Raw genomic sequence first — 15,852 nt, 5'->3', positions numbered from 1 at the left:
TCTACTTGGAGGGACACGGCGGAGTCGCCTTTAGCCGCGTAAGCCCGGAGGGTCCGGGAACCGTGTTCTCCTTGCGCCCCCAGGCCCGCAAAGGCGTCTGGGTAAGGCGGCAGCACGCGCGCTCAGGCTCGCTCAGCCCGCGAGGTCGCCCTTAACGCACCGACACCAGCCCGTCGGTTCCAAATTTAAAAAAAAAAAAAGAGAGAGAGAGAGAGAGAGAGAGATCCCTGGGTGGCGCAGCGGTTTGGCGCCTGCCTTTGGCCCAGGGCGCGATCCTGGAGACCCGGGATCGAATCCCACGTCGGGCTCCCGGTGCATGGAGCCTGCTTCTCCCTCTGCCTGTGTCTCTGCCTCTCTCTCTGTGTGTGACTATCATAAATAAATAAAAATTTAAAAAATAAAATAAAATATTATTTTAAAAAAGTCTCCATCCATTTCAAATTACTCCAGATTTAGGAAAAAAATTTAAAAAAAATTTTTTTTGAAGAAAAGGGGAGGAGGGAGGTAGTCATTTTGAAAAAAGATTCTCTGAGAAAAGCAAGAAAAGAAAAAAATCACCCCCAGCCCCGCGCGCGCGGGCGTGAAATCGGGGCCTCGGGGCGGTTCTCCCCGAGTTCGCGCCCGACCGGCCGCGGGCTGAGGGAACGTCCATTATTCCCGCGAGACGGGACGCGCGCCTCACGCCGAGAAACGGTTTAAAAACCAGGTTTTTAAAATCACAGCCGTGACACTGCTAATTCTGTGTGGAAACGAGTCATTCAGGGCTCATCGAGCTACACGTCGGTGACTAAAGAGACCTCGAAGCACACAAACGCCCGGTTCTGAGGCGGCGGCGGCGGCGGTCACGTCCCACGGACCCAGCGCGGGGGCTCGCGGCCGCCGCCGTCAGGAACGGAAGGAATATGTTCGTGAGGAAAAAAATGTCCAAATTTGGCCAAACTTGAAGGCGCGGCGACCGCGGCCCGTTTGTCACACGGACGCCGCACCCGGCCCGGGAACAAAGCGGCCGCCGGGCTCCCGGGCGGAGGGCGCGGCCGTGCTCGGCCCCGGGCCCGGTCACCGGGCGACCCCCGCGACCCCCGCGGCCCCGCCGCCAGGTGCGCACCGGCCGGACCGCGCCCCCGTGACCCCCCCGGACTCCCGTGCCCCGGGCCGCCCCCGCCCGGCCCCCACCTGCTGGTCGCACTCGGGGCACGACTTGGTGGCCATCTTCACTTTCTTGGCTCGACTCGCAGACATGCTCCCCTCCTGCAGGGCGGCGGCGGCGGCGGCGGCGGCCCGGGCTCCTCCCCTCCGGCCTCCGCGGCCCAGCCTCTACCCGCCGGCTCCCCGCGGCCGGGACCGAGGCTCAGGCGGGGGCGCGCGCGTGCGCGGAGCCTGCGTGCCGGGGGGTGGGGGGTGGGGGGTGGAGGGGGGCGGGGCGCGGCGTGGGCCTGCGCAGCCACGCCCCCTCCCGGCCGGCGGACGGCGCGGGGGCGGGGCCTGGGCGGGGCGCGGCCGGAACGAGCGTCGGGCTGGACCAACGAACGCGCGAGGGGGGCGGGGCGCGGCGCTGGGCTCGCCCCGGGGGCGGGGCCTAGCGACGGGGTGGGCGGGTCGGCGCGGAGCGCAGGTGGGGCCTGGCCTGGAAGCGCGGAGGTGAGCCGCTCGGGCCGACTGGATGCGCGGACACCTGCCCCGGCTCGGCGCTGAGACCTGGGTCCGCCGGAAGTCCGTACTCACTAGGCGAGTGTGGCCCGTGGCCGGACTAGATTACAGCAGAGCTGGGCTGCTGACGGCAGTAAATTGGTGGACTGTTTGGAATTTTATATCAAAATGTACAATCCTCTTGGCCTTTGACCTAGCCTTATCACCTAGCACCTCTGTCCCTACGAATCGGTGGAAGAGGTATTTTCCACCTGTACTCAAATCCATTTGTGCAAAGATGCACTCATCCAGCGCCTCAGCCCCTAAGAATCACTGGAAAAAGGGGATCCCTGGGTGGCGCAGCGGTTTGGCGCCTGCCTTTGGCCCAGGGCGCGATCCTGGAGACCCGGGATCGAATCCCACATCGGGCTCCCGGTGCATGGAGCCTGCTTCTCCCTCTGTCTGTGTCTCTGCCTCTCTCTCTAACTATCATAAATAAATAAAAATTTAAAAAAATAAAAAAAAAAAGAATCACTGGAAAAGGTATTTTCCACCTGTACTCAAATCCATTTGTGCAAAGATGCTGCACTCACCTAGCACCCCTGCCCCTAAGAATCACTGGAAAAGTTATTTTCCACCTGTACTCAAATCCATTTGTGCAAAGATGCTGCACTTTGTGGCACTGCTTCTCGGAGCAAAATCAGAAACAGCCCAGGTGTCCCAACAACAAACTGCTTGAGCAAATTAAGGCGTGCATACAATATCGCTGCAGAGCGATGTGAAGGGATACAGTGATCCCCCACATGGTGTTCATTGGAAAACCTTAAGATTGCGCAAAAATATGAGAATATATTTGTACTTGCATATGCATTAAGACACTGGAGACAAGGAACTGCGGGACAAGGACAGGAGGGAGACTTATTTTTCATTCCATATCCTATTGTAGTATTTGATTTTTCTACCACGTCAACCTAGTGTGGCCTTTCACCCATAAAGGGAAAGGATTTGAACGCGACTGTCGAAGTACCAAGTAAGCCAGGTGACCCGCTGTTGAGGGAATTAGTCCTAGAAAGCTTTCTGGAAAAGTCACCGAAGCTGAATCCCCAAGGATGTCAAGGGGAGGTCTCATCAAAAGTGAAGACCTACCAGGCAGACGGCACCACGTGGTCAGCAATTTGGTGTTGGGGGAACGCCAGGTCCAGGGCAAAGAGTTAAGGCTGGGGAGGTGGGCCATATCCAGTTATGCAGGGTCTTTGCTACCACGGGGAGAAGTTCAGATTTCATCCTGAGGGCAATGGGGCTATAAGGGTTTTAGGTTGGGGAGTAATAGGATTCGATTTGAATTTGAGAATGATTGGTCTAGCAAGATGCCCCAGGTATCAGACATGAGGAAAGAAAGGTCAGTGAAGGAGAGGGGAAGAGATTAAAAAATATATATATGGAGGCCATAACGTAAGGCCTCATAGTAAAACTTGAGGATCAGAGATATTTTCAGGATGACTCTGAAGTTTCTACTGCAAGGACCGGAGGAAGAGGAGTAGCCGTGGAACATGGTGCTACCATTTTCTGAGAATGACATAGGGCACAAATCAGAAATCGGAGCCCTGCAATCCAGGCCCTGAGTTTTCTGAGAGTTTTATTTGAGTAGGTCCTTTTTCTGGAAATCTCCTCAAAAGGCCACTTGGCTGGGGTTGGCGATAAGGGAGAGGTCTTTAACTTATTAACATTTACTAGGTACCCACCATGTGCTGGATTTTGAGGTCTAGAAGGGGTATGATCTTGGGAACCAAAAACTCCCTGCACGCCTGGGTGGCTCAGTGGTTAAGGAGACTGAGAGTTGGCTGACGAACCCCACCTGGGTTCCCCCCTTCTCTCTGGCTGCCTTCTAGCTAACAGGGCTCGTGTGGCATTATCTCTGGCCAATGACATATAAACCAGGCTGCTGGGTGGGATTTTTCGGAAGGGTTCTGAGTTCCTGGTAAAAATGAACAGATTCATGTCCTTTGCCTTTCACACTGTTCCTTACTCTCTGTGGAGCATGAACGTGAGACCCTGAAGGTACAGAAGCCACCTTCTGACATGAGACCAGGAGGAGGTTATCTATTGTTTTTTTTTTTGAGGTTATCTATTGTTATGTAACAAATGACTTCACAACTTGGTGGCTTAAAACAACAAACATTTATTACCTCGGTTTCTGTGGGCCAGGAATCCAGGTGTGGTTCTGCAATCTCCTCTGATGCTCAGCTAGGGGGGAATCTCTTTCTAAGCTCACTCTGGATCGTCGGCAGGCCTCTCTGTCCCTCATCACCTAGTCTCTTAACAACATGGCAACTGTGGGGGGCCTCACAATATGGCATTTTGGCTTTCCCCAGAAAAAAGAATGAGAATGAATGTGCATGACAGAAGCCACATTCTTTTTATAACTTAATCTCAGGGGCACCCGGGTGGCTCAGCGGGTGAGCGTCTGCCTTCGGCCCAGGGCGTGACCCCGGGATCCTGGGATCGAGTCCCATGTTGGGTTCCCTGCGTGGAGCCTGCTTCTCCCTCTGCCTGTGTCTCTGCCTGTGTCTCTGGGTCTCTCATGAATAAATAAAATCTTAAAAAAAATTTTATGGCTTACTCTCAGAAGTGGCATCCCATTACTTCTGTTTTCTATTAGATGCTAGGGCCGCCTAAGTGGCTCAGGCAGCTGAGCAACCAACTCTTGAGAATGGCTTAGGTCACGATCTCAGGGTTCTGGGATCGAGCTCCGGGTTCCAGCTCCATGCTCAGTGGGGAGTCTGCTTGAACATTTCCGTCTCTCTCTCCCTCTGCCCCTACTCACCCCCTTGCATGCACACACGAGCTCTCTCTCTCTCAAATAAATTAATCTTACTTAAAAAAAAAAAAAAAAAAAAAAGCTAGTCACTAAATCCAGCCCACACTCAATGAGAGGAGAGCACACAAGGGCAAGAATACCAAGAGGCAGGCTGCCTACCTCAGATGCCACGCATGGAACCATGATCAATCCACTAAGGATGAACAAAAAGCTGGAAAGCACCTGGGACTTACTGCATCGTTAAGTACCTACAGTCATGGCCTGTCTCCCTAGATTCCTTATAATGTAAAAGAGGGAAAACAGCTCAAAATGAGATACAGCCCCACCCCCACGAGAATAGATAAAAATACCATCAGATGTTAGTGAAGTGGGGGCGTATGAAATGGTGTAATCACTTTGGAAAAAGGCCTAGGAAAACTAAATATACACATAGCCTGTGACCCAGTATTTCCAATCTTAGGTATCCGTCCAAGAGAAATGAAAATATATGTCCACAAAAAGACTTGTGCAAGAATATTCATAATAGCTTTATTTATAATAGGCTCAAACTGTGGGGAAAAAACACACAAATGTATCAAATAGGTAAACAGATAAATTATTATATTCATTTAATGGAATACTAATCAGCTTTTAAAAGGAATAAAATGTTGATACAGCACAATGAATTAATTTCAAGAACATTATGCTTAGTAGAAGAAGTCTTACACAAAAGAGCACACACTGTACAATTCCATTTATGTTAGTTCTAGAACAGGCAAAACGATTCCATGGTACAAAAAAATCAGAGCAGTGTTTGCTTCCAGCAGGTAAGAGTAGGGATAAAATGAAAAGGCATGAGAGAACTTTCTGGGCTAATAGTAATAGTCTGCACCTTCAGAGAGGTTTGTGTTACACAAATGTTTGCATTTATCAAAACATACAGTCAAGATTTGGGCATTCATCAGATTTAAATTTATAAGAACAAGAACTGTAAGCCAACACGGAACTCTAGGTAATGACATGGCTGCTGAAGCGCTTAGGGTGAAATGAGCTAATATCTGCTACTTTGTATTGAAATGCACTTAAAAAAAAGGATAGCTAGGGGAGTAGGGAAGTGATAAAGTCTAGTAAAATGTCAATGGTACGCTTTAGGCGGTTGGCATACAGGTGTTAACTGTAAAATTCAGGTATTTTTTATGTTTGAAAATTTCAATAAATTACAGTAAAGAAAACCTACTTAGGTTTTCAATTATTTGCTATCAACATATTCCTGACTTATACTGATACCAAAACAAGGGCTTTCTACAAAGTGGATGAGACTGGCTCTAACACTCATTCATTCATTTAACAAACATTTACTAGGTACCCACCATGTGCTGGATTTTGCGGTCTTGAGGGGGTATGATCTTGGGAATCAAAAACTCCCTGCACGCCTGGGTGGCTCAGTGGTTCAGCATCTGCCTTCAGCTCAGGTTGTGACCCGAGGGTCCCGGGATCGAGTCCCCCACTGGGCTCCCCGCAGGGAGCCTGCTTCTCCCTCTGCCTGTGTCTCTCATGAATAAATAAATAAAATCTATAAAAAATCTCTGCTATTGTGAATTTTATAATCTAGCAGAGAAGATGACACATACGATCACACAAACATGTAACAACTGTGATCACAGCTATGAAGGAACCATATTGGGGCCCTAAGGCCCCTGACAAGGGGACCTGACCTATAGTGGGGTGGGGTAATCACGTAAGACATCCTGCAGGAAATGTGCGTGATGGGGAGAGCTCTAACGAGGTGAAGAGCCGTGGTAGCACGGACAGAGTAGTTGGGGTCAAAGGAAGTGAATGGAGGCTACTGTGGCCAAAGCACCAACAGAAAGAGGAAGAGAGCTCACCATCCTGACAGGTCCCCGAAGGGTCTGTTTTCCCCTGGCTTCTCTCCCACTTCGCCCTAGGTCTGTCGTGCGGGGGCTGTAGATGCTCTAGGCTCACTGTAAGCAAGGAGACCAGGCAGGAGCTTCTTTAGTAACAGCCACTATGGACATAATAAACGAAACATCAAACCATTTTCTTAAATGTTTTTCTTTGTTGTTGTTGTTTTTAAGTAAACCCTCCACAACACGGGGCTCTAACCTGTGACCCCCAGATCAAGAGTTGCATGTTTCACTAAGCCAGGTGCCCTCCAACGTCACTTCTTACTCCCCTGTAATCAGGACCCAAGCTACCTCAGGGATGGGGAGATGGGACGTAGCAACCTCCACCTCCACTCCTTCCCTTCTTTTGACAACCAACCAAGGAAGTTTCGAAAGCTTTCTTTTCTGGGAAAGGAAAATAAGAGCAGTAGGACACTTGGCAGCCTTTTGTGTGTATAAAATTTCTCATTTTTCGGGGATCCCTGGGTGGCTGAGCGGTTTAGCACCTGCCTTTGGCCCAGGGCGCGATCCTGGAGTCCCGGGATCGAGTCCTGTGTCGGGTTCCCGGCATGGAGCCTGCTTCTTCCTCCTCCTGTGTCTCTGCCTCTCTCTCTCTCTATGTCTATCATAAATAAATAAATAAATCTTAAAAATTTTTTTTCTCATTTTTCTTGGAAATCTAATATAGCTCCTAAATAGTTATGAATTTTAAGCTATAGTTTCTACTTTTCCAAAGCAATGGAGCAATGATCATCATGATTCCATGTTGATGCTGTTGACAACATTTATATTTCATATTTTCGAAAAGGAATGATTTTTAAAAAGATACAAATAGCTGCCATGGGGCGCCTGGCTGGCTCAGACAGTGGAGTGAGCAACTCTTGATCTCAGGTTGTTAATTCAAGGCCCGTGTTGGGTGTAGAGATTACTTAAAAGTAAAATCTTAGGGACGCCTGGGTGGCTCAGTGGTTAAGCATCTGCCTTCAGCCCAGGGCGTGATCCTGGAGACCCAAGATCGAGTCCCATGTCAGGCTCCCTGCATGCAGCCTGCTTCTCCCTCTGCCTGTCTGTCTGTGTGTCTCATGAATAAGGAAAATTGTTAAAAAAAAAAAAAAAGAGAAAAATCATTAAAAAAAAAAGTCAAAGTAAAGACAAAGAAAATGAGAAGTCTCGTCTTTGTCCTGAAAGGGAGCTTTTCTTTGGTTCCTGTGGGACCAATGATACACTGGGGCGGGGGGCACTTACTGCAGAAAAGCCACAGGCTCAGAGTGACTGAACAAGTTAGCCTCCTTACAGCTGCGTACCTCTGGACGGTCCAGGCAATGCACCAGCCTTCACTGAGACTGAACTCAGCCATGTGGCTGGCCCCGCACACAGAGGGGCCTCCAAGGTGTCCCCTACACCTGACTTTGCCTTTTCTGCTTCTACTTTTCATGGTATTAAATAATATTTATTGGGCAGCTACTCTGTGCCTGTGCTTTATATGAACTGTCCCTCTTCCTCCCCAAGCCCTGCAAGGTGGTTTCATGAACTTTATCTTAGTTAAGTAAAGGAAGGCTCGGGGAGTGGGGTATCAGTCAGCAATCTTTCTTTTGCTAACATGGAAAGCCAAGCTCTGCAAAAACGGCTTACGCAGAAAGGGTAATGACTGCCTCACATGAACCAAATGCACTAATGGTTCGGGCCCAGCTCGGTCACAGGAGCCACAGGATCTGCCGTTCTCGCTGCAGCTCAAGTCTGCCCCCTTGTTGGGCCTGGTGAGGGGGACTGCTGGGAGAGCTCACGGCCCGTAGCTGCTCCTTTCCCTGTCCTGCCACAGGTCACTGCTGCTTCTTGGAAGAAACCACCCATCAGGCTGACCCGGGCCATCCACTGACTGCGTCAGGCCAGCACGCCGTCCGGCCCTGGGAGTCTGACAGGGGTCTGCAAACTGCGGGAAGGGTGGGTGGTCATGAGGCAGCTCCTCCCCACCGGGACAGACCAGGGAACTCAGGCCACTGCCCCTCTCTGGGGCCATCCCGGGCCTTTCTCCCGGTCCTTCCCGCACGTCTGGTTGTAGCCTCGTTCCCGTATAATCGGAGCTCAGTGTCGGCCCTCGCTCTCGGGAGGAGGCAGCCGTCGGGCAGGAGCCGCAGAAACACTGCTGAGAGTCCCTGACGACCCGGGGACAGGGCAGGAAGGCGAGCAGATGACCCTGAGCAGGCCGGGTGGCCAGGCCCTCTGCTCACGAAGCCCACGTCGCAGCACCAGGCTGCCTCCGTCCAAAGGAAGGGACGTCTCTTCAGACACGCATCCCATGGTCTTTCATTCTTCAGCCACAGTCAATTCTGCTTTAGGACATTTCCGTCCATCTTTCCCTTCGTTCCTCCCCCGGGTCTCTCCCTCCAGTTAAGATCCATCCAGGACGTCCTTGGCGCCCTGAGCTCCTAGGATTCCTCGGCCCTCCTTCACAGGACAGCCATCGCGGATGGTCAGGAGGAGAGGAGCGGGAAGAGGAGCATCCCAGGGTCTCTACCCCAACCTAATCCCCGGATGCCATGAGGAATATCTGCCAGCGAGCTACAGAATCATAAAGAGGCCACTAATTATGGTCTCTGGTAGGTCACTGACATTAAAAAAAAAAACAATCAGCGTGGGAACCACATGAAAGAAGGGACCGGCTCCAGGAGACAGAACAGGGATCATCCTCCAAAAGCACCACTGTGCCCCGTCTCCTGTGTACACGGCTTTTGGTATTAGAGACATGCTTTCATTTCTTTACTCAAAAAGTATTTTCCGAGAGCCTGAGAGCTTTTGATGAAGTTGCCCGTCTCCCTGAAGCCCGCTACAGCCCCCTACCCAGATCTTTGCATGGCTGAGCCCTAAGCATCGTTCACACACACATACACTCTGGGTAGATCCTCATTCCTCCAGGGAAGAAGCCCGAAACTCAGGGGCAGCTCGTAATTTTCCAGAACCTTAGGTACCTGTAGGTCTTCACGTTCCGCCAGAGTCTGGGAAGCTATTAAATTGAGAAATATGAAAGTGGCTTTACGTAAAAATGAAAATGTTGTATTTTTCAGAAAAAGAAGTTTTTATTTGAGCAAAATACGCAGTTAGCATTCACTACTTTCCCCCAATGATAAATTTCTCCAAATATTACATATTTATAAAATTCAGCATTGTTAAAATTTATTCAAATCCTTCAATTACTGTTGTCTATTGGAGAATGTTCTGTTTCTTGGAGTTCCAAATGGTAAAAGAGGTGGTAATGTTGAAAAAAGGTCAGGTGAGTGTGATGGATTTGGCAAAAGTCCTTGGGCCAATGCAGTTACTCCCTTTGGTGGTCTGGGGTTTCAGTGGTCAAATGATGGAAAAGTACAGGTCCCTCCATACCTGCTCACCAATGCAGCGCTTTTAGACCCATTTTTGACAAATAGTTTCAACTTCTTGACAAAAAGATGCTACTATTAGTTTTGTCTGAGTCAAAAGCAATGAAATACTCTCTTGGCGGACCACCATAGAGTTACCAGAACCTTTTTTTGATTACAGTGATGGTTTTAACACGTTTGGAAACTACATCAACATCCAACCATTGTCCAGACCACTATCATTTTTTTTTGTCAAAGCTTAAGATTTCTCCAAAATAGGTCTCTGCTCTTTCAAATCCCAAGGTAAGAACACACCTGTAATCATCTCCGTTTATGATCATCTGTCAGTTGGTGTTACCTACCCACTTGTCCAACTTTTTCACCTTTCCTATTGCAGCCAGGTGTCGAGAAATTGTTGTAGCAGAAACTCCTAAGTCTGCCGCAAGGCCTCGAATTGCTGTTTTGGGGTTAGCTTCCACCATGGCTCTCAGTTGATCTTCATTTAAAACAGATTTGGGTCTCCCTCGAGGCTCATTTTTCAGACTCAGATCTCCAGAACGAAATTTTTCAAACCACCACCGGATAGTCCTCTCACTAACAGAGCCTTTTCCAAAGACAGAATTGATGTTTCTACTTGCTGTGGCTGCACTATGTCCTAGTTTAAATTCATATAAAAATAGTATTCGCAAATCTTTCAAAGACGGGGCACTGTTCACTTCTGTGGAGGAAACAAACAATAAAGACTCAGCCATCAAAGGACATAATATCATCAGGAATACTACACAACGCAACTGAAAATAGACCTAACATTAAGTTAATCAATCATGGTCAAGCTTTGACTTGTCAAATCGCAGCAATTTCATCTGGAGGATGCATGTTTTTATCGCTGTTCTCCTGCCAACAGCTTCCAGCAGGCAGATGACTGTAAGTAGGAATAAATTTCCAGTAATCTGATAAGCACTGCCATAAAAGAAATGCTTTTGAACTAAAATAGGAGTTGTGCTCTTACGTCTAGGAACTTAATGCCTGCCACACGATATTTCCAGTGCTATCAGATTAAGGTCTCAGATCCATTTAATGCTTGGGGGAAAAAATCCTCCCATAATGGGTTGATAAATAATTGCTTCCAATGTTTTCTGACAAAAGTATTTGTAGATCTTCCTCTTCCCTGCTTCATATGATCTGAATGACTGCCACTTCACAAGTTCTTTATGTTTTCTAGATCCTTATTTACTATGGAATTTTTCTTATTTTGCTTATTTCACTTTCTTGGGCTTCATAGTTAATTTTGGTGTAAATGAATAAAAATGATATTTCAGATATATGAAAGAACTGTTTTCCATTCTCCCCTGGTAGTCACGTATTCTAAACGGTACTAGGGTCCACTGGCCACTAGAGTTTTTAAAACTAAGACCATAACATACACATGCCCTAAACCTACCAAAGGGGTAGAGAAAGAAAAAAAAAAGAGGGGGAGAGAGAGATTGATTCAGCAGAATTCAAATCTAGACAATGTTTGGGAGAAATCTTGGGGTATGAAGAGGGGGATTCTTCTTTTCAGCAGCTTTAATTCCAGTCCCTTACAAGTACATATTCCTCCAATAGTAACTTTTCTCCCTTTTTCATCCCCTATGCTTCCAAGATGGCAAAGTGGAAAGGGAAAAGGTTTCTATTCCTTTCTACCATCACTTGAGTTCTAAATTATTTCAAATAAGTTGATGTCTTCCATTACAAAAGCAGAAAAAAATTCTGACCTCAATCACAATATACTGTTACCAAAAAACAAAAATACATATGCAACTGTAAGATAAGTATCTGGAAAGTGAGTAGCTTTATTTTAGACCCTAATACCCTGAGAGCAATTATCCTATTGTTCATAAATGGAATAGGAATAGGGGAAAGAGGTTTCCCATCAATATAGTAGATTTAATTAATGCAAGAAGCCACCTCTTCCATTTCAAACGTGCTAGTTGAGATATAAGTGAAAATCAAAACTTGTTTTAGTACAAAGCTAAGTCCAAAAGCAAAAGAGAATTTCCCAAATGCAAGAAAGTGAGAAAAGCTAAAAACACAAACAAACAAACAAACAAAAAAACCCCCACAGTGGTGAAGGGACACATGAATAGAATTCGTATCTCAAACTACAAATAATGGAACAATCTGAAAGAGACATTATAAGACAAGTTAAAAAAAGACATTTTAAATCATGCCTTTAATGTTCAAAGAGAAAACAGAAATAGATTTCAATAAACAAGAACAGATTATTGTAGAAAAAAAAAAAAAACTCCCACATACTTGTCACATCTCCTTCGTTTCCTCTAATCTCTGAGAATGCCTTGGTCTTCCCTTATTTTCCATGACCTTGACCTTATCAAATAAGGATTTATCAAATAACAAATCCTACGTTTGTTCATTACTGCTGGGGTGTCATACCTTTTAGTCATTCTCAGTGGACACAGCTAGGAAATACATGCATAGTAACCCACCCATACCTTGTCTGGGTATGGCTGATGTTTCCTGATGACTGGACTAAGGTTATACATTTTTGGTAAGAATACACAGACATGACGTATCCTTTCTAGTGCATGGTATCATGGGTTTCAAGATGTGCATACGCTTTATTATTGTGATGTTCACCTTGATCACCGACTAAGATAAATTCTGGCAAGTTTCATCCTAGTAAAATTATCTTTCCCTTTGTGATTAATGACGATCCTGGGGGACATACTTTGAATCTACCTAAATTTTACTTATCCTCAAATTTTCACTAATTTTACAATCAATTGGCGGATCTTGTCTGCAACAATTATTACTGTTTTGTTAATTCTTATTTTCTATTTCCCTCAATCCATCCATCCTTCCACAGGTATTAACTGGAATTCTACTATAAGTGAGAAATGTTCATTTCCCATTTTATATCTGTATCAGTATGCACTCACGGATATTTACTTTATTATTCTATGGAATATAATCCAATCATTTCATTATTTCTTTTGCTCAAAGTGCTCCAGCTTTGTCCATTTGAACCATCTTCTTCTTCCTTCCTTCTTCTTCTTCTTCTTCCTTTCTTCTTTCTCCTTTTTCTCCTTTTTCTTTCTCCTTTTTCCCTTCCCCTTCCCCTCCTCCTCCTCCTCCTTCTCCTTCTTCTAGTACTTTGTTATTACCTGGCACACATCAAGCACCTTTAGTATTTTCTGTGTCAGTCCTGGAATCAACCACTTCTCCAAGAAGTGGAGAATCATACTTAGAAATAAAAACCTGAATCCTACGTTTGTTCATTACTGCTGGGGTGTCATACCTTTTAGTCATTCTCAGTGGACACAGCTAGGAAATACATGCATAGTAACCCACCCATATACTGATATTTCGGATTCCAAACTGACCCAACAGAGTTCATTTTAGCCTTCTCCTTTCTGTATTTGTGAGAAACCCAGTTTTTGTTGTCTAAAACATATTTACTGATTTGTTCAGTTTAAGTGCACACATATGGCAATTTTGGAATTGCTCATTTATGCCCCTGTGACAAATATATTTACTGACTACATTACAGCATTAATCTGCAGTTCTTTTTTATCTTCACCATTACAGCATCCAATCAAGAGGTTATTTTCCAAAACAACTTGGAATAAAGTTTTCTTCCCCATCCCCTTTAATGTCACTCCTTCCTCATTCCTGATACACCGTTCTCATCTCCCCACTGTTTTGCACCCCTTTCCCACCTACCCCCCCGCAGGTTACCAATCACATCACTTTAGTTTCCAGTTTATCCTCCCAGTATTGATTTTACGCAAATGACTGATACACTTGAACTGTCTTGTATCTCCTTTTTTTAAAAAATATTCATAATTTTCTGAGTCTTTTAAAAATTTTTTTTATTTATTCATGAGAGACAGAGAGGCAGAGACACAGGCAGAGGGAGAAGCAGGCCCCACACAGGGAGCCTGATGTGGGACTCGATCCCGGGACCCCAGGACCATGCCCTGAGCCAAAGGCAGGTGTTCCTATCTCCTTCTTTCTTAAACAAAAGTTCATACTATAGATACTCCTGTGCTTTACCTTTGTCGCTTAACAGTATATTATCTGAGAAACACTCTATATCAGTCAATACAAATCATTCTCATCCTTTTTTTTTTTTTTTATAGTTCCATTACTCCACTAAATGGATATACCATAGTTTAATCACTTTGCTTTGTGTGGGCATTTAGACTGTTTCCAATACTTTGCAATTAATTGCATTACATTGCTGTAGTGAATTTTTTGTGCATATGTATTTTTGTATCGTTGGAGGTATATCTTAATGGTAAAAACCCAGAAATGGTCTTGCTGGGTCAAAAAGTAAATCAATACATACGTAGTATTTTTAGATATTGCCAAATTTCCCTTTGGAAGGGTTATGAAAATTCATATTCGCACCAGCGATGTAGGAGTGCCCATTTCTCCACAGCTTTACCAACAAAGTATACTGTCATATTTAAAAATTTTTGCTCTTGGTAGGTATTATTTTAATTTGCATTTCTCTAATTATGAGTGAACCTGAACTTTTTTCATATATTTCAGGACATTACTATGTCTTATTTTTTTGTGTGAGTTGTCTCTTCATATCTGATTCCCATTTTTATATCAGGTTTTTGGAACTTTGTCCCTGAAATATGTTGTTTTGAAACCGTAAGTCTCACAACCACTATTTATTGCCAAGGTGAACTCTGATCTTCTGAGGGACTTATCAATAGGATTTCTGGTAGCAAGTATGAGCACCAGAGGGAGCACCCAAGGGCCTCCAAACCTTTTGGACTCACTGAGATGGGGATCAATGACCCCCAGCAGGGTTTGGTCATATTGGATGAAGACATCTTAGCTCCTGCTTAGAAGCCTCATCCACGTATTTCTGGACCCCAGAGCTTTGAAGAATTGTACTAATCTGGGCCATGTGACCACTATCCTTCACACAGACTCAGAGGTCTACTCCAGGAAATCATTCCTTGCCCAGAACCAGAACAGTTTCTAGTAGCTTGCACTGCAGTGTGCACTGCGGGATCATCTCCGGGGGCTGCCCATTCACCTGTATAAGATTGTTGCCCTGTCTGCAGTGCACCACACCTGGGGCCATCATTTTGTGTCTAAGGACCAGAATGCAGTGGGCCCTTGGGCTGCATGGCCGACAATGTAGACAAGAGACCTTCACCACGTGGTGTCACAACCAGAAAAGCTTTTATCCCTCATATGTTCTTTAAAGATTTTATTTATTTATTTATTTATTTATTTATTTATTTATTTACATAGATAGAGAGCATGAGCAGGGGGAGGGGCAAAAGGAGAGGGAGAAGCAGACTCCTCACTGAGCAGGGAGCCCGATGTGGGGTTGGATCCCAGGACCCTGAGATCATGACCTAAGCCTAAGGCAGACGTGTAACCAACTGAGCCCCCCAGGTGCCCCTTGTCCCTCAGATTTTAAGAGCTGTTTAAATATAAAATATATTGTCCTTTTTATGTAGTATATATTGTGAATATTTTCTCCCAGTTTCTCTTTGACAAACTTTTATTTATGGCTTTTTTTTTTGTTTCCAAGAATTTAGTGAAATTTATCTATCTTTTCCTTTAATGCCTCTGTATTTTAAGTTACAGTTAGCAAGCCTTTTTCTACACCAAAATTACAGAGGAATTAACTCATGTGAGTGGTGGATATAAAGATGGCTCTTTTAATAATAGTGCAGGGACAAGTGGGTAGCTATTTAGGAAATGCTAAAAGTGGATCATTCACTGTTCCATGAAAAAAAAGTAGATCACTTTTCAAAAAAGTTTCCAAAAACTTTCCAAAGTTCAGCAAAGTTGTAGGGGACAAGAGCAAAAATCAGTTCTGCTTTTATACACCAGTGATGAATAATCTGAAGAGAAAACTAGGAAAGCAATTCCATTTCTAACAGCTATCAAAAATAATAAAAATACTTAGGAATATGTATAACCAAGGAAGTAAGACTTTTATGCTGAAAACAGTGCTGAAAAAATTAAACAAGATCTAAATAAATGAAAACGCAATCATATTCATAGGCAAGAAGACTTAACATTGTTAAGATGTTGATATTAGCCAAAGCAATCTAAAGATTCAACATAATCCTATCAAAAGTCCAACAGCCTTTTTTTCCACACGGAATTGCAAAGGGCCCTGAATAAGCAAAAT

At 45.3% G+C, this 15,852-nt stretch overlaps 1 protein-coding gene across 5 annotated transcripts in view; it reads right to left on the bottom strand.

The window, feature by feature from the left end:
• C15H16orf87 (chromosome 15 C16orf87 homolog) overlaps nt 1-15,852 on the bottom strand; it is a 61,833-nt gene that overhangs the window by 27,931 nt on the left and 18,050 nt on the right. The window contains exon 1 of one of the 5 annotated variants that reach the window (XM_049094399.1): nt 1,174-1,383. The exons of 1 other annotated variant lie outside the window; for it this stretch is intronic. In XM_049094399.1, the coding sequence (XP_048950356.1) occupies nt 1,174-1,239 (66 nt within the window). In that variant the 5' untranslated portion in view covers nt 1,240-1,383. Of the gene's footprint in view, nt 1-1,173; nt 1,384-4,947; nt 10,396-15,852 lie in introns of those variants that run through there. 3 more of the 5 variants (XM_025420005.3, XM_025420004.3, XM_035699056.2) reach the window with 3 other exon arrangements.

Source organism: Canis lupus, chromosome 15 (genome assembly GCF_003254725.2).
Source record: "Canis lupus dingo isolate Sandy chromosome 15, ASM325472v2, whole genome shotgun sequence".
NCBI classification, from domain to species: domain Eukaryota; kingdom Metazoa; phylum Chordata; class Mammalia; order Carnivora; family Canidae; genus Canis; species Canis lupus.
Note: the sequence above shows the minus strand (reverse complement) of the source record. Positions and strands in the feature narration are given on the sequence as shown.